This window comes from Ooceraea biroi, chromosome 3, assembly GCF_003672135.1.
Source record: "Ooceraea biroi isolate clonal line C1 chromosome 3, Obir_v5.4, whole genome shotgun sequence".
Lineage (NCBI taxonomy): Eukaryota > Metazoa > Arthropoda > Insecta > Hymenoptera > Formicidae > Ooceraea > Ooceraea biroi.
The window spans coordinates 15328374-15351745 of record NC_039508.1 but is presented as its reverse complement, the minus strand read 5'-3'; the positions used below and the strand labels follow the sequence as shown (position 1 = coordinate 15351745).

The window sequence follows — 23372 nt, the reverse complement described above, 5'->3', positions numbered from 1 at the left end:
GACGCGAAACGTACCGTACCCAGCATGCATACGAAGTCTTGATTGCGATTCTCAAAAGATGATTCGAATCGACTCGATTATCGAATTTCGATACACTTGACTAGACGCGACGTTCTTAATGTTAAATAAGAATAATTGCCATCGCGTCACTATAAAATAGATTGTCCATTATATGACTCTGCAAATATAAGTTGCAGTCGCATAATAAATATGATGTAGGAGACGAGAATAAATCGGAACCGATTCGCCCTGACGTTGGCTGCTTATGCACTCCTTGACGAACCGAGTTAGTCATGGCGGGTGTGTAACGCGCGTACGACACGCGTCTGCCGCTCGCGCGTCTGAAATGTCGAGAAAACATTTCGCTTTCGTCGCGAAAGTGCTCCGAATCTACGTCGGGCGTGTACCAGTGCGTGTTCAGCTCGAGGATCGTTCCGAAATTGCCGATCCGCCGCATTAATCACGACCGTAATTCTTGGACGATCGACCGTTCGCGAGACGGAACAGCCCGATGATCGTAACCGTCGATCATGTACGAGCGACGGATCCGCTTAGCTCGACAGGCAGAATTGCGTGAGATTCTGGCGTGTAATCAGTCATTCATGCCGAGCTCGCGAATTACGCAAGAATAGTACCCGGTACTCGTCATTGAGTGGACTCGCCATCTCGCAAGGCAATTGCAGCATTCTCAAAACGCGCTCGTGTATGTGCGCGCGCGTGTGTGTGTGCGCGACTCGGTTCCCCGCATACCGACCCGCGACCGACATAGTCGCGCGAGCCACCCTCGACAGGAAGACCGCACCATGCGGCCCTGGGTCCGCGACACCGCCTATTCGCGTGAGGCAAGGTATACGCGCTCGTATTCAACGCCTTCATACATACGCGCGACCGTACCCACACACAAACATGGCGCGTCGGTCTACCTCTCTCTCTTTCTCTCTGTCGTTTTCTACTCCGCCGCGAGCCGTTGACACGGCTAGTACCTCGCGCCGCCACCGGCGCGCGACGTGGCGCTGCGTCTCTCGCCCTGGCGCCATCGTGTTAGGTTATCGTCACTGCGCCGAGTTCAGCCGAGTCGGTGAGGCGGACCACAGTTCGCTCTCCGCAGCTCATCGCATCGCTACGAGGTGGATCGCGTTCTCGTGCGCGCGCGCGCGTGTGTGAGCATATATACGCGAGCCGTTAACCCCGATCGTGCGAACTCGCGTGTACCAGCGCGGACTGTGTGCCGGGGATTAGTGAGCGAGGATAAGAGAAACGGTGACGTCGATCGACGGAAGGTGTGCTCCTCCGATCTCTCGCCGACGTCGGGGCGAGAGATCCGCGGACCGCGCGCGAACTCAAAACGGACGAATCGCGCGACACATGAGGAGGAGGCGAACTCGCGCCGCGAGTTCGGACGCAGGGCAAGCAGCCAGCGGCACTCTACCAGCGGCGAATGCAGCTTCGGGATCGTCGTCTGCGGCCGCGGCCGGCCGCCACGCATCGACAGACATGACGCGATGATCGTCGAGGCATCCGGTGCATCCGCCCTGACTGCTCCACCACGCCGTCGCCACCGCTGCCGCCGTCGCCGTCGCCGCCGCCGTCGATCGCGTCCTCCGCCCGCGTTCTCCTCGCTCTCCTCTCAGTGTGCACCTCTGTGTCTCTCTCTTTCTCTGTCTCTCTTCTACCTTTCTTTCTCTCGCGCGACCGTGCGGGCCCGCGACACGCACGGGTCCCCGGAGAGTAGTGTGACGGATAAGTTTTCGCCAACGTAAGCTCGCCAGCCGGGAATCATGGATCGTGTGCACGGGCTTCTAGTTAGTGACCTCGGCCAGGAGGATAACGCCGGAACGTCGGCAGTCAGCGTGCTCTCTTCGACGGTGAGTCTTTTGAAAAAGTTGTTACACAGTGCATGGAATTATTGCGTCGTAATCCGTTTTCGGTGAGGCAGGTGCTGCTCGCGTGGTCCCGCGTGAAGGACGCGCGACCGTCTTTGTGTTTTTTCTCGGTTTGCCAAGGTGGGCTTGTTTGCCCGCTCGCTCGCTCGCTTATTTACGCGTCGCGCGAAATGTTTACGCTGCAATCGGATACGTTGCGCGGGTGTCTCGTGCACATGATGCTGTTTCTATTCATTTGCCAGACGTAGAGCGCCGTTTTATTGCGATCCGTTCGATTCCGCTTCTGTCCGTGACATACGATTTTAGCTGGAAAACTTTTGCTGGAGAAGATGTCGTGCATGTGTGCTTCTATTTTGAGAGAAAGTCGGAGCAATGTTTTGATTTATTGACCATCAAAGGGATTTCGGTGGTTCAGTGAAAACTGATAACGGTGACGATATTAATGATTCGAATATTGTGTAGCGCGGATGAATACAATGCTGTTTTATGTAAACAATTAAATATGAGCGGCTAATGATAATTGTTGCATTGGTGATAACATTTGTAAATTGGGGTATTTGAATTGATTTGAAATTTCTTCTTCACGTAATGGTTTTATTTAATTTAGATATTCTAAATTATTCAATTAATTAACATGGAATAAAGGTTGCTAGTAAACATAATGGATAATAATTATTTAAAAACTTATAGTTGAATATCTGATGGACAACTCATGATAATGATAAAAAATACTTTTGTTATTTGCGTCGACTTTTATTCATTTCATAATTCAACGTGAAAATAGCTTCCTTGCCATATTCAGGAACTGTTTTATACAAACTGTGCAAAAAATCTCACAACAATTATAATAATCGTTATATTTTAAAGAGAAGTACTTTTATGAATGCGAGACTTTAAGAGTTTCTTGTGGCAAGATGACTGCATCGGCACTCGTTCTAAGAATCTCTATCGATCGTAAGTCCAATCGGTGAAGTATCTGAATGCATGAATAAAACAGCCAACAGTAACACCAAACAAGAACAATTATCATTACTGAGGAATTTAATATTTTAAAACTTGACATTTGGGATTTATTTGCGCACGTGTAATTGCGCTTGTCATTAGTTATAATCGTAAGTAATCGCGTGTAAAATCAATTATTTTACAGTTATACAATTAAAGTATCGAATCAAACTGCGCTGTACGATTCCAACAGTTCTATGTAAAATTGATAAAGGATATGCGATACCAATCTTGACAGAAATATGTTTTGCCTCGTACCATTAGTATTCTCATGTTTAATTTCCATTTTAAGTTTCATACTCCAAGTTACGAGATTGTAGCAACTGCATCATGTAACTACTAATAATGTATACCGACGAAGGCACGCGCGCACACATACACACATACATGTGCACCGACTCGTCTGCATTCGCATTGCATACCGTTAATGCGAATACGAAAGTCCCAAAGTTAGTCCCGCAGAGTTTAAAACTACGTGCATTTACATTGTCGGACTTTAAACGGCGAGGCGTGAAAAAGCCGCGACAAAGATTAGACGATGAATAAACGATCGCTAATGCCTGATAAAAAATTCACAGCGGACGAGGTCGAGCGCAATGCTTGCCTCGATGCTGCTAATACTGCTTTACGTAATTAAGCCTGAGCTATCAAGAAGGCGCGATAGTAACGAAATTAATTGATAATGGGCGACATAAAGTGCATTTAGCAGGCTGCACCATGAAAGCGCGCCGCGTGCAACATAACCGATATCGTAAACCAAGATCTTTCATGTGTTGAAGATGCTTTTTCCTCTCTCTCTCTCTCCCTTTCTCTCTCCCTCTGTCCTTCTTTTCTGCATCACGCCTGCTATCGTATCTCAATGCATAATGCATAAACTCCGGATGACCGTGGCGCGTTCTATTCTTCGTAATCCTCCCGCGATGCGTGCCTCCCATCTGGACGAACGCGATCTAATGCGTGTCGTACATTGCCGCGAGTGCTGACACACACTGCGTTTTTCTCCTCTTCAAAATACTACTTCTCGGATTAATGCATCGGAAGCACTGCGCATTCCGTTTATTCGATCAATCGCATCACCGTCGTCAACACACCGTGTTCGCAGGATTCTCTCTGCATCCTGCAACCTAATAATAAACGCTACTATCTTTTTCTCTCTCTCCCTCTCTTTCTCTGTAGTTCTTTCTCTGTCCGCTTGCTTCTCTTTTACTCTGCTCCGTTCGCTTGTGTAGCTGCAAGCTGGGGAAATGGTATCACGAGCGCAGTCAAAGAAAAAGAACGATGGCAGGGATACGAAGAAGACCGAGAGGGGGAGAGCTATTGTAGATTGCCGCTCCTTTTCCATCTTTTTCAGCTTCCTTTCTGTTTCGCTCGTCTGCTTTTCGTACCTCGCGTTTTCTCTCTGCTGAAACTTTATCTCAATTTAAATATTATCATTTATTAAATGTTGCAACAATTTAATGCGCCTGACGAGGTTTTCATTAATTTGGCTTCCTTTCTAACGACGCGTTTCAGTGTAATAACAATTTTTCTATATTAGTCTCTACATACATTATTCTTTGTAAACGTACCTATATTTATTACGGTTTTTCTTTTCCATCAGTTGTTTGCGGCATCTCACAAGAAGCATCTATAATCGTCGTTCTTTATCGCGTTTCGTAGGCGTGGGTTTAATCCTTTTCACCAACAGTGTAAGCGTACTCATCTCCCTTTTTCAATCAATATTCTCACAAAAGGAAATTCTGTAGACTCATCCACCAGTAAGTTATCTGGTGGAACCGAGCATTAGGAGACGCAGTTCCGAGACCGCATAATAAATGATTCTTTCCTCTTTACCATTCCGCTCTCAGCAGGTATAGTTTTTTGAAATGGCCCGAAGCAAGCTGACCCGTCGAAGTTCTACGAATCGAAATGTGTATGTCTAGCGCGTTTGGTTACACTGGACGGTGACGAGGCTGCTGTGGCAGCATTGAATCACGTACGCGGGCGAAAGATTAAAACGGCTTAAGTGTAACGTTCGTCACAGAGTCAAAGGCGACAGCGACGTCTATGCAACGAAGAATGAAATGCGTGTGGCAGGCGAGAAACGAAGCAACGGAAAATGATAAACGTGTCCTGCGGACACGAGCTCGTTGTGCACGTTTGGATTTTTCGTAACCATCTTACGGTGATACGGGGAAAATCTTGCTTTGCACGTTCGCGATATAAACACCGTCAGAAATAGCGTGCAGGAGTCCACACATTTTACAATTGCATGTACGCGTTACACGATTCTGGTTTCTTATTGAAAATTATGTACTCCATGTGCTAGTTGGTTGTTATAGTATAAAAGAAATGCGATTTTGTACAAACACCTTTGTTTAACATTTTCTATTGGCGATATATACGAGTTTCTACGTGCAGTTTGTATTTAAAATATATCAGTGATATCAAAGCGTAGGTCGAATGTCGCGGCATTCAACCTCGTAATTACGAAGCAAACGTCGAATCGCCACGGGCTTGAGAACGGTGATATTCCTTAATATATTCGTCACAGCGTTCGTTACGCGCAGATTTTCCGCATTAATGCGTCGAATGAACGGAAGGCTCGAGGCTCCGTAAAAGCTCGTAACAATTTCCGAGATTGTACAGCAACCTGCGTAAAGTAGCAGTATCCCAAGTGCCCGAAGTTATTCGAGGCTTACGACTGAATTTTCAGATTACCGCGGCCCATTTCCCTTCTAATTTCCGCGAGCTTGTTTCTTAGCTACGCATAATTATTACGTAGTGGTGCGTGGGGGAGAGCGAGACGTTTCCGAAGTTTATCGCTTGACTTGGAAACGATGCGTTTAATACGGCAATCAAGTTTCTCACCGAGAAGGATTGAGAAAGAAAGCTCTGCGTTCGTTTGTGCCACTGTTAAAGATTCGTCTGATCGTAAAAAGGGTTGTCTGTTGCATGCGATATTTCGAATCCCGTAACTTACCTATTAATATAGATGACACTTCTACTTCCGTAACAATTGCGGCCTGACCTCTTCGGATGGCATAAATATTTATCGCCTCATTAACATATCATCGATTCTGAAGAGAATTCTCTTGTAGCTGTAAATCGCAGTGTCGTTAAAAGCTATCACGCCGATAGAAGCTATTAATCATTCTCACGTAGGAACGGAGTACCGCTCATTGGCAGCATTGTTCAAGTGTTTGTTAGCTTGAAGGAGAAAGAAATTCATGCGTAGCTAGATATAATAATAATCTCAAAAGTCCAAACGACTGATTATATTTAATTTCGCTATTTCCATACTTGGATTTGGCTGTTGCTTTCTTGACAGGTATCAAATAAACGTTTCGCGTCACGGAGTAGAAATCTAACTGTCTTACCTAGCTATAACAAGATTTTCAAAATTTTGACTAGAATGTCTCGGGAGCGTACGGAGTATCTGAGAAACGTGAGCATAAATCCTCGCAACTGTCAGATGCGAATTAGAGATTGGATATCGCGACGTTGCCTGCCACTGCTATTGCCGTTTCTTCGGCAAAAGTGGATGGGAGTCTGAGTTACGTTAACTCAGTGATAAACGTGGGTGCGTGGATGTCCGTGTATATAAATCCCGGTCGTGAGATAACGCCGCAAGGGATATCGTATTCTCGTTCGGATACGACTTTACGTCCCGAGATAACGCCAGGGGCCGAAGCCTATTAGGCACGAGGACTTTTCTTATCTACTGCTCGGACTAGACATTTGAAAACTTAACGTGAATTAGCTCAAATTGGAACTAATTTCTTTGCCTTTGTGCCGGCGTGTCGCGATAATTTAATTGACGCGAGGCAAAGTAGCGTTAGAAGCACCAATACGTCGCAGTCGCGCGAAATGGAAAATTACACCTGAATTAGGTTCCTATGCGAGAAGAAATAGCGGACCATTATGCGCATTAACGTAACCGATGGCGCCCCGCGTCGCGCCGCGAGGGGACGCTTATGCACCCCGCGCATATGTCGCTCTTAAACCCTCGTACGTAAAAGGTTCGATATTTCATCCGACACGTGGTGTTTTCGTCCCGGCAGGATCTGCCACGTAGTTGAAATAAAAGCTTTGACGATCCTAATATATCCTCCGAGTGTATGCTGTCGTATTCCTGCATTTCTAAGCTACGCTAAACCGTGTCAGCTGGCATTTTCCGACGTGGAAGACGTTCAGAATTGAGAACAACGGAGTTGAATTATACCCTTGTAGAGTGTGTTTTTAGTTTTGACGGCTGTCCGACGTTCACGCGGCTATGATCGTTAAATGAACCAAGACAAGAATATCGAATAGGTTACAGATCACAATGAAAACGACGTAACAGGGACGAATTTCTGAAACTGGGTTCAGATAAATGCACAGGATTACTGGAACGTGACGTTCTACTTGAGTTCGCAGTGCTTTTAAATTTGATGTACGCCGTTGTCAAAATGATGGATCTTATATGAAGAGCACGATAACCCGTTCTTCGATTCTTGATCGATTTCCATTAAGCGATCTTTTACCGAAGAGAGACCATTGAGAGCGAGAATTTTTCGCCAAGATTGAGGCGTGATTAATTTCGTTCACCGAGGCCCCATTGAAAAACATTCCATGAGTTTTCTGTCGCGCGTTGACGTACGGTAAATGGATGAAAATAGCTGGGCCGGGAATACTCTTGGTATCCAGTGGCAGCAGCATCAGCATGGTATAAGACAGCGCTTACCTGCCTACATGCCCCGAAGTGCTTGGCGAGAGAGGACACGCTAGACCGGTACTACCGCTTTCTCTCTTTCTCTTTCTCTTGGTTCTGTCTTCTTATAATTCTCTTTCCTTTCCATCTTCTCTTTTCTGTCTCTCTCTCTCTCTTTCTCTCTCTCTCTTTCTCTCTCTCTCTTTCTCTCTCTCTCTTTTTCTCCAAGCTCCGTTTATTTCATCTCCCTCTTCGGTGCATGCTGTGCCAAGCTTGAGCATGAACCGAGTGCGTCTCAATGCAACCGAACCGGTACGGTAATTATTATTGTGGTGCGGCAAGCGAGCGAGCAAGCAACTCCACCCGATACTCGATACAGATCGGTACGCGTTCGCAATAAGCGCGCACACGTGTATCGCGGTAGCGTGGTGTGTAACACGCGTGCATATAGATCCCGGCGGAAATGTCAAGAGCGCGCGCGAATTTGAGAGCACGGTATAACGCGGAACCGCACGTTCTCAGCTCTGATTTCCACAGAGCGATCCGCTGAGATCAAGTCGACGTATATACTGCACAGCCTTCGAGAGGGCGATTCTTTTGGCTTTGCGTAATTTGATCTTTGCGGGGAGAGCGATACCTAGAAGGGCCTTGTCGAGATACAAGGAGAGAGAAAGCCGTTTATTACCGTTCTACGCCAAGCCTAAAAGGCTAATACGAAAGGAAAGAGAGTATGTCTATTAAAGATTTTAGGATTAAATTCTTAAAAATCTTAAACAGCGAATACTGCAAGATGGGATATGTTGGCAGCAGTAAAAGTTACTCGGCATTAACGGAAACAAGTTTTATTGCTATGCAAAGTTTATTTCAACAGTGGATGAGAAATTGGCTGGACATTGGATCGTAGCAACTGGAAAAACTAATTTTTTACAGTTTTACTTGCTATAATACAAGAGTACCGTGTAAAGCGTTATTATTATTAGCCAAGAATTATCAGGCATTCTTAATTTGGCTCAATGTATAATAATTGTAGTATGTGCAGCGCACGGATTATATTTAAGCCGTGCATAAAATTAACTGGCCATTATCTGAAAATAATTCGAGTAGTTTTCGTAACGTTCCAATTTCGTTTTATACTGTTTGAGAATTCTTTTAACGAAACTGTATCCCAGTAAAATGAGAAAATCTTTGTCAAGGAAACGAACTTCGTCGCGCAATTGCGACGGGATGCTTCTCGAGAGACTCTGGGAATAGCATGGATTGTGTCATCGCATATCTTTTATTCATGAGTTCTTTTTTCCCGGTGCGTTAAAATTATGTGTTACGGATATATTGGTGAAGTTCCCAACCAAAGTATATTTTGCTGCGGTATTATAAGTTCTCTCTGGTCGAGCAACTTTTAATGACAGTTTTATTTCGCGCGTTTCGTATCGGCCTAATGCGGCGACGAAGTTTACTAATAAGGCAACTGACTTGGAATTTGCTATCGTATATATGTCATATATGCAATGTGTGAACGCATTGAAAGTATATGTATAACCTCTTTCATATTTTTTATTAATGGCACATTTGTTGATGAATTTGGATTCGATTCTCAATTTTAAATAATTTTAAATAAACTTCATTTTTATTCGTTTTATTTCGTAATTAAGTACTTAATAATATTATAATATTTACTTATATGTATATATAATTGCAAGCTCGTGACGTATAATCATCTTGCGTTTAATGCGATTCAGAAAAAAGGCAATTTCAAATTTTTCTTTAGAAGACTCGTTAACAGATAACATGTTGTAGTACAAGCCGAACGCGCTCAGACATATAAGAAGAGATTTACGCCCATTCGTTAACGATCCGCTGTGACAGCGACGCAATTTTTTACGCTAACGATCGAACTAAACGTAGCATTACAAATTTTTATATCGACATTATTAAAGTTCATCAATATCCGATCCATGCACTACCACCGTCACCGCCATCGCGAGGGGAGTTATTTCCTTCCATTTCTATATCGGTTTCCTTCTGCGCCTCGGCGGGCCGAGAACTCACGGCTGAGGCAAGAAGGAGCGGTTGAAAAATTTGAATGGCTGAACTCTTGGAGCTCATAAATCTAGAACAATTCCACGGTAAAGGAACTCTCTCTCATTCTCCTTTTTCCCTTTATCGGTCTGCTCTGCCGCCGCCGTCGCGCTTCACCGATTTAAGTATGGTTTTGTCGCCGGCCGCTCGTGCGTTTTCCAATTCGCAAATCGCTTATTTATTAACGCGGTTCGCATCGGTAATCGATAGTGTGCTGCGGGCGTTCGTTATAATGCGATCACTGCATAATTATGCTGCAGGGATACTGTAAAGCATATTTTGAAACGTATTTCCTAGCGGATATATTCATGCAAGTCACATAATGTGGTACGTTTTGTAAAATCCGATATTTAAATAATACGTAAAATTTCTCATTTCGGATTCTCATGGGACATTCTAACTGTGACTGATAATACGTTAAATTTTCTTGAAAGGAATTTCTTCACTGATAATGATTAATATTATTATATTATAATATTAATATTATTATTGAATATTATTATCATCTCTATTTTTTATTAGGATCTTATAAGAATCTTTCAACAAGATCTTTAACGGTTCGAGCTGTCCGTTAATTAATAAAAATTCGATGAAGATTGTTGAAATTGAATATTAAAAATCCAAACATTTCTCGCTCTCTATAATTTCTCTATATACTTCTCCCTCATTTTCATCCGTGATATTCTTCAGATATGCGATACGCGTATCAGTATACGGGATCATGATATGCTAATGGTATCAATTTCTTTCAATCACAAAGTTTACCTTCCGCTCTTATGTCATTCATTGTTCAGTTCGCCGAACAAAATTGGATACGAGCGTATTCGTGTTCGGGTTGTCAACGAGATCCGTTGGAAATACTATCTCTCGCCTCGCTGAAGTCGGATTTCTCTGATCGTCTTACAGCAGGTTCCGCTCGCGCGGAAATCTCTCTAACGAGCATTTTTCCGTTTACGCCGCACGCTTACCTTCTCTCGACGGTTTAAACACGGCTGTATTTATAGCTTTTCTAAATAATCCCTATCCGCTGCAACGACGGCGTGCGCCCGCGCACAGGCGCCGCGGATCATTGTAATCTCGGATAAACTGTATTTTGATAAACGAGTTTCTCCCGGCGGGGGAATTCCGTGTTCGCTCGCGTGCCACTGACAGCTTTGCAGTGAATCGGCCGGAACTTTCGAAGCGGGTTAAATTGCGCGATAGTCGATAGATTCTGTTGGTCCGCGTACGTGCAACACATGTCGCCCGATACGTGTATTCCTTCGACTACTGGATAATGGAGAGATATCGTTGAAATTTTTGTGAGCTACTTGGTTTCCTGGCAACACGAGAAGAGCAAACTTCGCGAGTGTTACTTGAGTGGAGATTGCGTTGATTCTGAATCAGGAAGCGCGTTAATCACATAATATCCCCACTAACACTGCGACCTTATACTCGAATTTATCTAGTTTGTGAAAAAGAGACACGTTCGATCCCTTGTTTCGAACTTTGTCGAGTACCACTTTCGGACCAAATTGGAATCCAGCTTTACAATAGTGAGGTTTTCGGTACACATTTACGTGGACTTCTCCGTTAATTTCGAACTTTTAAAAAACTCGCAACAAATTCGGAGGTATTTCCGTGCAGCTTCGTAGTTCGTACGTGTGTGACTCTTGTCTTTTCTGCCTGGATACCGCGCCTTTTCCAGAAAGACATATGCATCCTGGGGCGCGCAGCGTGCACGTACGCTGTACGTCGTCGACGGCAGGCAGCTCATTAATGTTTTTAAGATGAGGACGTGGCCCCTTTGACCTTTTAGAGAACAGCCGCATACGCGCGAACAAGCAAAAGGATCCCTCTCCGCTTGTGGAAAGCCGTGGAGTGAAGTAAAAAGCGGAGCTAAAATCTCCGAGGGATCCCCCGCTGCTGCTTAGTCGTCTCGCGATGGAGTCGCTTGTCGTCTGCCTACCCAAGGTAGTACTCGCACGAGTAACGTTTCTTTCTCAGTTAATAAAGATGCGTCTCACGTTACTTCCGGCGATCGACACTTAATTAACGACACCACATGATTCCAATTAACCTCTCACTGGATTAACGTATTCTGTATGAGAATCCACAGCTATGAAGTCTTCTTGCACGCAAAATATTTGGTTTATCAAGCGAACGATTGACGGATTAACGAATTATGGTATCAGTAGCACAAATTGGTCTCTTGCTTAAAATTTTTTAACTTCTTTTATTTAGATTTGTACTCTTTTCACTTCTGATTATACACGAAATATCTAAGCCCGATTTTACAACACTGCCAATGTTGAGTCTATTGTAGGAACATGATCTTGACAATCTCGTGCGTCGGAATCGTAAATAACAAGGGGAAAGCCCGAACTGTACGCGCGAGTTACGATTTAAAATCGATCTCTCGATGTTATCGATACCATAAATAATTTGAAATGTTGGGGCGTGAAATACGTTCGTCGAAGAGTATCTCGCTGACGCGAAATATTACTTGGCTCAAGAAAAAAAAAGTATCGACCAGTTTACGTTCTCCTCGGCACACTGTCTCGTACACCTTATAGTGCCAGGCTCGTGTACCGCCTCCAAAAAGATGTTTGTTTAGCCGTGCGGAGACGAATCTATCGGGTGTCTCCGTCTAGCCGATGTCGTCGCGTGTATCTTGGCGTGCTGCGCTTTGTATCCGCGCTTTGTGCGCGACGGCAACGAAAACCCTCATCTCGTATTTCGATCTCTGCCCGACCGCAGATGTCCCGCAGCGTTATTATTCGGTCTTTCGTTTCGTTCCGCTCGATTCTTTTTCTTCCGCGCACAACAACCGCGAGAATCGTGAAAAAAGGTCTCGCCGTGTCCGGTCCTCTGTTCGTTAGTACATACTACAATAAGAGAAAAGGAACACGGCGCGGAGTTGTACAAGACGAATTGAGGGGCGGAAGTATCGCGCAGTATCTCATGAAGATATCGACATTTCAGTAATGTCGATACTTCATTGGGAAATGTCGATTCGCTCTCTTTCTCTATTGCCGTTTAAAAAATTGGCAATCTTTTCTTTCTATCTTCACTACCAGTTGCTATCTGTTATTTTCCGTGTTTTGTCTCTAACAAAACAACCATCACAAATTTTTCCCTTCGATCTACATCGTCGATGATGGTAATGGAACATCGATAGCATGCTCAGTTCGATAGATTCGCACATACCTTGACTGTACGGCGTATCTATCGGGTGCGAGTTCAATAAAGCGGCCTCAGTTCCGCGACTGGTATCTCAGGGCCGCCGACCACCTGTCTCCACCTCTCTCTCGCTCGCCGGACAACCGATTGCGAGCACATGCCACCTATAACACGGCTGTCCCCCGGCCGTTAACAATTTTGGCACGATTCCCCAGGGGCACGCCCGCATTCACCTCTCGAAAGACCTTTTTCCATTCACGCTCGCCTACTGTATGTCACAAGTACTCTTGCGATGGCCTATACATCAGCTCGTGATGCTTCTGATTTTCGTATCGCGTAATTTATAGATCGCGATCATCTCATGCGAGATTCAGTTTCGTAAAACGCGGTATTTAAACTGTTGCTTAGAGGCAAGTTCAAGTGGAATTGACTTAACGCTTCAATAACTGAATCGCTTAACTTACGTATCTGTTATTTATATACGTTAGATTCTTTTTTATTATGAAAAATAATATATTTCCAATACAAAGCTCACGCAAGATATAACTCATAATTAAATAATAATTTTGTATCTTTCGCACATTTTATTCGTGATGACAACTTTTTAGAAACTTTTCTCTCGCATTTTGTGAATTTTCGCACCTTTATTTTTAATCGCACTATTTTTTTATATTTTCCATAAATATAGTTTTATTTTTAATTCGATTTCTACACACTTGTAAGAGTTCTATGGATAAATAAAATAACATTCGTGCGGGCGATATTAAAATGGATATTTCGACTATCGGTTTTGGAAATACGATCAGTGCGTTCGACATTGGCACACGATTTTCATATTTATGAAATTAATAAACAAACATATATATCTCTCACGTTGCAGCTGAATAACAAGACTGATAACATCATTTATTACCGAGCATCACTGTTCATTATCACTCAATATAATATTATCACAATTATTACAAGTGTAGACGTCCTTGCGCGATATTCTTTTATGAAGGGTGAATTTCAATACTCTTTGTAGATTAATTTGCTATATGAAAAGATATCAACGTATACGCGTCATACATATCGCGCGGCACGTGCTCTTATTATACATTACACGCAGATTACTCTCTGACGTTTGCATTAAACTTTGGTAACGTATTCAGAGATTAATATTCTTCGTAGAAAATTTAATAGGATTTTTTTATAAAGGAAATTTGATAAGAATAATAATTAATATAATTTAATAGTCATATTTTTTCCAAAAACGTAATATTTTCAATTATATATATTCTAGTTAAATTGTAGATTTAAACTTGTGTTATTTTGCAAGAATCTTGCTATTTTAATTTCTGAGTAATTTGATTTAATAAATAACATACTTTGATATGCATTATTATATATTTGTTTAACTTGTGTAAAGGAATAATTCATTCTAAACTTGTTTAATATTCGCGTGAAGTTGAATACTTTGGAGAACGTTTTAATGAAACATGGTTTAAAATAACATTGCGGTTTCGTAATCCATTCGGCAAATCGTTTTGACACCTAATTAAGCCGAAATCGTTCGCTTCCCGGAGCGCTCAGCGGTGAATCAGCTCGCGATTACGAGATTGAATAATATGACTAAGCGTCCCCGTAGGCGTATATATTCATACATGTTAATGCTCTCACGCGGATTACCCGGGACGTGCGAATACTTTCGCGGAACTTTTTACTTTCCTCACGCCAGAGTTGAATTTAGTTAAAACTTTCGAAAGCTCTCGGTTAACGGCCGCCAGCCGCTAGTTGCGAAGGAGAGTCGTACGTTTCCAATTCCTAGGAAAATTTCGTGCTCAAAGTATTGTAATTTTGTTGAACGGCCGTTCGTCGACGTTGCTGCCCTACGTATAATCTTAATGCCCGCGCTGTGGATCAAATGGATGGTGGTTCGAATCGGAGGAGATGCTTTCCACCGGCACGTTTATTTAATTAAAAGTTTCCTCTTTCGACCGATGCCATGGAAAATGCATATATACGTCGTGTCGTTAATCCGCCGCCCGCGGTAAGATATAAACTCCGTGGATGATTTAGCACGCGCGGGCGCGACTCGTCGGCGTGTTTCGAATCGTGGTGGCCGATAAACTTTTCCCGCAGCGAAAGCCGCTTCCACGCGGTCAGAAAATAGCCCCGGTAGCTTTGCGTTAAAGAATAATGCGCGCGAATGAAAGCTTCTCTCCTTCCCTGTTCAGGAGAATTTAAATCAGAGCTCGATGGGAGTCTGGATCGATGGTCGAGCCAGAATTTACGAAAGTCTCGTCTCGGCCTCGGCCACATTTCCCGCGTGTTTTCGATAGTGCAGGCAACGACCGTGCGTTTTCGTTTTCCGCGATCGTGTTGAAGCTTCGACTTACCCGACTCGAGTCGCCGCGAAGTCCTCCCTTCGCGAGGCGGTGCGAATTAGAGCCTGGCTCCGTTCCAACATAACGACTTCATCGTTTGCTCCACGCGGAAGAAAATATTAGTGACATTACTCTTAACAAGGCGCCGGTATCTCGCCGACAATTAAACCGCTTTTTCCCCTCGTAAATTCCATTCATCTCTCGTCGTACTCGTTCTCGTCGTTCTCATCGTCGTTGTCGTTGTCGTAATCATAGTCGACGTGTAATTTAACGTCGCATGTTACGTACCGATGAATACGTGCCACTCGGTGCATTACGTGACGACGCTCTGTTGCATATTTTACATTGCAAACGCGCAACGGTTCGATACTCGTCGTACGCGAAGATCGGTAGCTAGATTCAGTCTCATGATATTTTGCACCGGACGGATAAGCCGCGTCGATATAATCCACTTCATGTCCGTGATTGATGCCGATTGTTACGACGATAGCTCTGCTCGATTCATGGCATAATACAGAAATCCAGCTTTTCACCGGATACTAGCGTGTCGCGCTCGGAAATTACTCGATCGTTGACTTTATTTGCGTCGAGTTTCCATGTGTTCATTAAAGTCGGTTGAATGCTATTCGCAACGCGGCATCGCCGCCAGTTAATTGCACGCGATACAAATCATTATTTAATTCATTAAAATTTCCGGTGCGATTAAGCAAAATTATTGGATATTCTTTGACGCTTTTAAAACCACTGCTTTAGTTTTTATCAGACACTTGTTTAGTAAAAAATTCATTTATTTAATTCATCTATTATTTATTCTGTGTAGTTATACATACAAACAATTAATACTTTTTGATACAAAGTTGTTCATCGAGAAATTTTAAACGTAACTAAATGTAGCAAAACGAAACGAAATGGTCAGTTATAAAACAGAATTAAGTAGCTTTTTTTTACATGGCTGATTATTTATTTAAGGATTCACCGAACTTTTACGTAGCTACTTAAATATTAAATCGCACGAAACTGCAGTGCACGTGTTAAGTTTGCAGTAGTGACCTATTTTCTATAGGTCCAACATCGAATATATAGGTTTAACATTGAATTTCTGTTACGATAGTTACACTCTGATATGAAATAGATCAGACTGATCAGAAAAAGATTGTAAGAAATTAAGTTTATCCATACATGTCACAAGTACAATTACTCGTAATAAAGAAGAATCTGTCGCGAAAGAGGTCAAACGGGCCGACGTCATTATTCATCCTCGTTGTAAATCACGTCACTACCGCAAGGTTAATTTGCTGGCGGTGGAAACGTGTCACTATACGTTAAAAATTCAGCAAAATTAGAGTGCGCCGCCCCGAAGTTCACGCGGTCGGCGTTAAGTTCTCGGGGAGAATACGGCCGACCGTTCTATATTTCATTTTCAGTCGCAAAAAGGAAGCGCGGAAAAGAGGTTGCCGAGCATTGTTAGCGAGCAGTCCGCGAGCAGAGAAGTAATACCCGACTCCGCATTGTTTCCCATTTACGTATGCCCTCGCGCCTCCGGGAACTTCTTGTTTCCCGAGGTTTATATCTACGACGTCCTCGCGTTGTGCCCGGGGATCGCCGGTAACTTGTGTATTGAAACTTCTCCGGCGCAGCCCTCGTCGTTCTCGTTCTCATGCTCGTCCTCGTCCTCGTCCTCGTCCTTGTCCTCGTGCTCGTCTTGCGTTTCCTCGCAGCCACGGAAAGGCGACATTAATTACGACCGTCAAGTTTCTCGACGACGAAAGTCCGTTTCACAGCGCGCGGTGGTGCGCTGCGCGTCGAAAAGTTTGCGGTGCCTTTCGCGATAGCAATTAACGACGCGTTCATCGGCGGTCGGCGTTTATCGTGCAACGGAAACCGAAAACGAGACAGCTCTTGGCTCATTCTTGGACATGTTGTCGCATTTCGTTCTTGCGTTCGCGTTTTTTGTCGGCGTTTCCACTCTACTACTAATGTGCGACCGTGACGCGAAATAAACTGCCGTGAGCATCGTTCGTTCTTCCGTGGCAAGAACTGCGAGGAATATAAAGCGACGAAGAAGGGATCTGTGAACTGGCCCGCGTCTTATACCGGTCGTTGTTGCGACAACGCTTTACGCGCGTGGTGTTAACGTTTTACGAGCTCGGCTGATGTGATGTCCCTTTTTCATATTCGGTAGGAGAAGAGCATCCCGTGGCGCGCGCGCGATTTCAGTGGAACGGTGTTGTCAGCGTTTGTAGTATCAATCGTAAACGACGGCGCTGTTATCACCCCGGCGTATTCTGAGTATATCTACGATACCCAAGAATATATTGAATTTTTTATTTTAAAAAAGTGAAGTAAGTTTGTGCTCGTGTTTTAAGAATTATTATTATAAATTGTGAATATCTTTCTTATGCAAAGTTTATATCTGCACATATCGTACGTTTTGAATGAAATAATGAATTTCGGATTTAAGAGGTGAGACAACGGAGATTTATAATGTTATATTACTTTGGTAATGAGTTTCCTCGTAGTTTATAATCTAATTGTAAGTAAAATCATTTTTAAGCGTACATCGGATGAGCAAGTTTCGTTACAAGTGATAACAGTTGGAGGTTATAATCAAATTCTCGAGTAATCACGTCATAATATTTGATCATTAATCTACTTTCAAACAACGCTCACGACCGTCGAAGTGAAACGCGCCGAAACTTCTGACAATCCCACCATCCGCGACGCTGACATTAATTACGGCGTAGTCAAAGGACGTTGCAACGAGCGCCGAAAAGTTTTGCGCCTGTTTACATTGCCAATTAACAGCTGCGGTACGCTATAACTAGACAGATAGACGATATAGGCGCTCTTTCCTCGTTGAAATAAGCTTCTTGCTACTCGTGCCGCTTTTTTTCCATTCCCGCTTTCCGCATCGTTGCATTCCTGCAATTCCGCCCTGGCGCGAAACAAACCGTCCTTGCCTTGACTGTTTTTCCAAGCAAGAAATGCGAAACGCGGAATGATGAAATGCGAAGCGTACGTACAATGTGTTGTGTAAGATTTGTACTACGTTTTAGGAATGTATGCACTCTAGTAAATTTCGAGTTGGCTTTATCGTGGCGCAAATTTAAACCGAACAAACTTGTGTGATATTATTTAATAGAAAATTATACGATTCTAATGAATTAAATAACGGAATGTAAAATTTACGGAATGTAAGAGAATAATGAATTCTGATGTTTTAATTAATTTCAGCAAGATTTTAATTAAAAATATATCAAGATATTTTATGTTTATACTCAAAAGTATCAAATTACACCTGATATTCGATTTTAAAGACAGCGAAATTTTTAAACAATGGATGGAACAAACTATGTTCAAAATTTCTATTTTCTTTAAAATCAACTACCAGATTCACATTATTTGAATAAAAAGAAGGCATCTAGTAAATTCTCCAAGAAAGATTATTATCAAATTTGTTGCAGAGGATATTTCTGAAGCTCTCTCAAATATCTCGTATACTTTACGCATAGCTTGCGACAGAAGAGTGCACGCTAAGAAGGAAACATGTCCCGTACGAGGGTAATCGACCGGTTATAATGCACTTTAAACTCGTTGCATCGCCATGCTGCACTCTAAATTCGAGCGAGCGGGATCGCCAGCTTGATGAACATCCTCGGATTTGCAAGAATAAGCGGCAGATTACGGCTGGGCCGTAAAAAGATCCCCCGGAAAAACGGGCATGTTTAAGCGCGTCATTAACGATATTAGCGGTTTCTCGCGCGAAGGCGCGCCCGCATTTGCACACTCGCCTTTTTCGCGGAGCCCGAAACTTTTCGAATCGCACGATTTACGAGACGGTTTTAATATTAAAGCTTTAACGAGGCCGTGCAGCGAAACCCCCATATTTTCATAAATTCTAAGTGAAAGCGTCGAGATACAACGGCAGCGGTTTGCGGAATCGGACACTGAAACATTGAGATTCATCATGGCCGCTATTCTTCACTCGGAATACCAAACGAGGCCCTTTAAAGAATCGCGCACTTATTTTTCCGCTGCGTGCTGGGCACGTTTCTGTTTGTATGAATTGCACGGATAAAAACGCGTGGGCAGTTTAATTATATTTTTCTCAAGCAACTGCTTGCATGCAATCCACGAGCCGCAATGGTATTAAAATGGAAGCATATTATGTCTGAGAAAATACCTGGTTGAGTTTTGCCTTAACGTTCACTGGATTCGTATTCTTGATATCTTCTGGTAGACGTACTTATTAAAACATTTCTAACTCGCAACACACACACACACACACACACACACACACAAAATTTTTGCTGCAACCTTGTGGCGCGTCTTGCTCGCCAATTGGGCAAAATGCAGCTGCACCGTATTGTCGGCGGTCTGTTTCAAGAATTAACCGGGAAAAAGCGCGTGCTCGCCGGTATACGCAAAACGCGTATTGAAACATTCCGCTCGTTCCGTTCTCCAGAAAAACGCAAACGCTAAACTGCTGGCGTCGACAAACTTTCCTGGCCATGACGAGGGCGTGTGTGGGGAAGTGTGCTCTGCCAGCTCGCTGCAATTAACAACATTCGCGGTGGTATTGTCGACAAACGCGGGGGCGTGTGCGATGCATGCACGCGGTGCACCGTGATGACGCGCGACAGTCTAGGGGTCGGAAAGGGGATTGCAAAATGCACTCGTGCTCGCGCGCGCTTGCCTATTTTCTTTCGGAACGCGCTTTTTGCGCTTGTTACTTTTTTCTTTTCTACGTTCCTGTTTAACCCTCTCGCGAGCCTCCTGCTTGCCTGCTCTCCACCCCGCGCTGGTAATTTACTCGTAGCACGAAATAAACCACCGTTACCTTGACTACTCCCCTGCCGGGTGTTTCCGTGAGTTTTCACGGTTGCGTTTTTATCGCGCTGTATCGCGCCGTGCCATCGCGACTACCATGTCGTCGTCGAGGGTGAGAAAGAGATAGAGAACGACATGAGGGGTCCAAGCTTGTTTGTTCGTCGTAGTGTCATTTCAACGTGCCCCGTCGGGAGCGATGCGCGTTCAGTTCCGTGCTCCGAACGTTACTTTTTTCGTTTCCTTTTACAGGTAGGCGCGTGGATCGAAGAGGAATCCGAGATAGCTGCGAGTTTACGACTACATCCTTGCGTAGCTCGTATACGAAATGGGAAAAAGTCGCACGCGTCTTGGTAAAATAAATGATCTGGTTATAAAAGTAATCTTTCAGTAAAGAAAATATTTTTCTCTCGTATGTCCCATATGTGCGAGAATAAAGTCACACGCTGAAAATACAGCTTGTGACTGTCTCCAGTGAATTTATATCAGCAAATACAATTGAACAGATTGTCAGAAGGTTGTTGTGCAAATGCAAAATGTCTCATAAGAATTTTAATATCTTGTTACAACAATATCATTTTTATTATAAAAATTATGTATGCTGTACGTGCATGCATTTTCATCATTTTCGAGTCCTAACAATGTTTTTCCGGCAAAACGTGTGGAATTTAATGTTTGCAACATTTTTCCGGGTACCGCCCTCAATCGCACATCGATCCGCTCTTACAACGCTATACCGTGCATTTATTTTATATTCCGGAAGTTGCCGCCCCGTGCGCTACGTCGTTTGTGACTTCCCCTGAATTCGGATTGCCCGCGATGTACGTCTTACCGTGCCGGAAACTGCACTCCTCACGTGAAGAGTCGGTATTACCACGGATAAAAAGGAATTTGATTCCATTCCTCGGATTTTCCTGGGAATTCCGGGACAATTTTCAAAAGCTCTTTTGTAAATATTCCTCGGACGATCGATATCTCCATCCGATCTTTTGCCGATGACGTCGAATTGGTCTTTTCATGATCCGTATCATAATCATTTCCGGCCGACTGTGATATTAAAGAAACAGTTAAAAGTTAAAGGTTGCCCGCTCGGTCGGGGCGAACCGTTTCCTCGTAGAATTGCAGTTGAACTGGTTTCATCCGACCGCGTAAAATTTCGGGGTATCTCGAAGTGCTGACTAGGGCATAATCTAATTTTGAAAGTTGCAACGAAGTTACGTTTGGCAAGGCAAACAAAAGGCGGCGGAATAGTTCTCACGAATCGATTTTTCCAGAATCGAAAAAGGCATCCTTGAGCTTGGGACTTTGAAAGCTCTGATGTAACATTCTTGTTACGCGTAAAATCCTTCGTTTCGTTTCCCTGGGAAAGATAGTTTCGACAGGCGATAGCTCGTCCTTATCTGATAGCACATTGTTGCGAGAAAAATCGTATCGCCACTGATACGCGCACGAAGATACACCGATACGCCGAAGAACTTTAAGATCTATAATTATATTGTCAATTTAATCATTCGAGTGCATTTAAAAGCTCTTGACAACTTAATTTGAATGATATTTTTGGAGGTCTAAAACAATGTTTTATTGAAGAATGTAAATGGAAGGTCTATCTATATTACACAGCTCATTCCTAATTCATTAGCACAGTGGAATCTCGCTTTGTAACATTTACACATTTTCCTGGGAACCTCAGATGCAAACTTTCAACTGTATTTTCATCAGGTCTAGAAGCACTCGCGGTTGCCTTTACTAGATCACGATGCTGTCGAGTTTCGCATTTACACAACGCACAAATACGGGCATCTAAATACGTAATTCAAACTAAATGGGTCTACCTTCGGGCAGAGCTTTCGTTAATGCCATAGGCGTAACTAGGAAACTTTTCTGGGGGGTCCATGGCCCCTTTGTGAGATTTTATATATTTATTTATAATATTTTAGCATACAAATTATATGCACAGAAATATTTGACGGGCAGTTATTATTATATTGATGCATGTCGTTATCTATGGACTTTTGCAGCTTTTGTCGGAGAAGATAAGTATAAAGTGTTAAGTAATTGTCGAAAACAATCAACTTTCCTATCGATAATAATTGGACTTTTCGTTTGTTAAGTAAGCATTAATCTCGGAAATACTAGATTCTTTCTCGTCTCGTGAGACGTATTGATGCGCGTATTGATCGCAGAGGAAGATATTGCGGAGAGGTACTTAAATCGGCGTTAATTATGATAAACTGCCTCTCTCGACGAAATCGCTGGCGAGCTTTCATGCAGCCAATGAGCGACTAAACACGTACAGAGCATCATCAAACGCTGGACCGATCAAAGGCCACGAAGTCTCCGATGGATACCTCTCGTTTGTTCGATTCGAGAGCACGCTATTATCTCTCTCCTCTTATTAACGAACTTGGTGGCATCGAGGCGACCGTTCCATTATTCCGAAACGATGCTCTCGTGACGACAACGCGCGACGGGGGATTTTACGAGACAAGGGACGAAAACCGTGCGCGTGGTGCACAATATCGGGTTTGTCCAACGTGTTTACGGCATTCGTGCATAATATGCATCCCAACACACCGCACGTCGCATACGCGACCGCGTACTTGTCCTCGAATAGTATCGGAAGCCCGGTCACTGTCGGTGCGCCTTTCATAAAGTCATTATCCCTCGTTGAGAGCGCGTCGACGCACTGCTGGATATCGATTATGCATCCCAGTCATTATCGATGTACTTTCCAATATTGCGTTCTATCTCCTTGCACTATCCTGCTATTATGTTTATTAAGCGCGAATGGCATGCACGCAGTGTACATCGTGACACTGGACCCGACAATCTGTTATCCCTCAACGCTCTCCAAAGCACAAATCGCGTTATGCATCGCGTAAAACAATGATGTTATCGCTGTTGGCGAGTATTTATTATTCTGTTTTTCAATTTCTCCCGTTTCATTTTTCATTTCGCCAACCGGAAATTTAATCTAAGAGAATCGATAGATTCTATTAACTGCTTCATAAATCTCGACTGTTTCTATTGACTGTTTAATATCAACCACATTATGTATGCATGTTAAATCGATATGAGCTCCAACATAAGTTCCATCATCGTAAGTCATATTGATACTCAGTGCCCCGAAATCTGATATTAAAAAGATCAAAGCGGCTGCTTCTTGGGTAACGTGCGCATTTACTACGCCCGCTTTACCTACAGTATTTGCAGTCGAGACGCCAGCATTATTCGCCTTTGTGCACACTTCAGTGCGACTTCTCCCAGAATTGTGCACGAATCCGCGGGTTACCGCCAGCTTTACGTTCAAACGCACACGGATGACACATTTCGCATTCGTTTATATATTCCTTTGCACATACAGATTAGCAAATCGATATAATC

General features: G+C 43.5%; 1 protein-coding gene across 1 annotated transcript in view; it reads left to right on the top strand.

Annotated features, from left to right (window-relative positions):
- The first annotated feature begins 892 nt into the window (after window positions 1-892).
- The window catches only part of LOC105277218 (toll-like receptor 3), a 192398-nt gene continuing 169918 nt past the window's right edge, over window positions 893-23372 (top strand). The window contains exon 1 of the mRNA XM_011335426.3: window positions 893-1865. Within this exon, the coding sequence (XP_011333728.2) occupies window positions 1779-1865 (87 nt within the window). The 5' untranslated portion in view covers window positions 893-1778. The remainder of the gene's footprint in view (window positions 1866-23372) is intronic.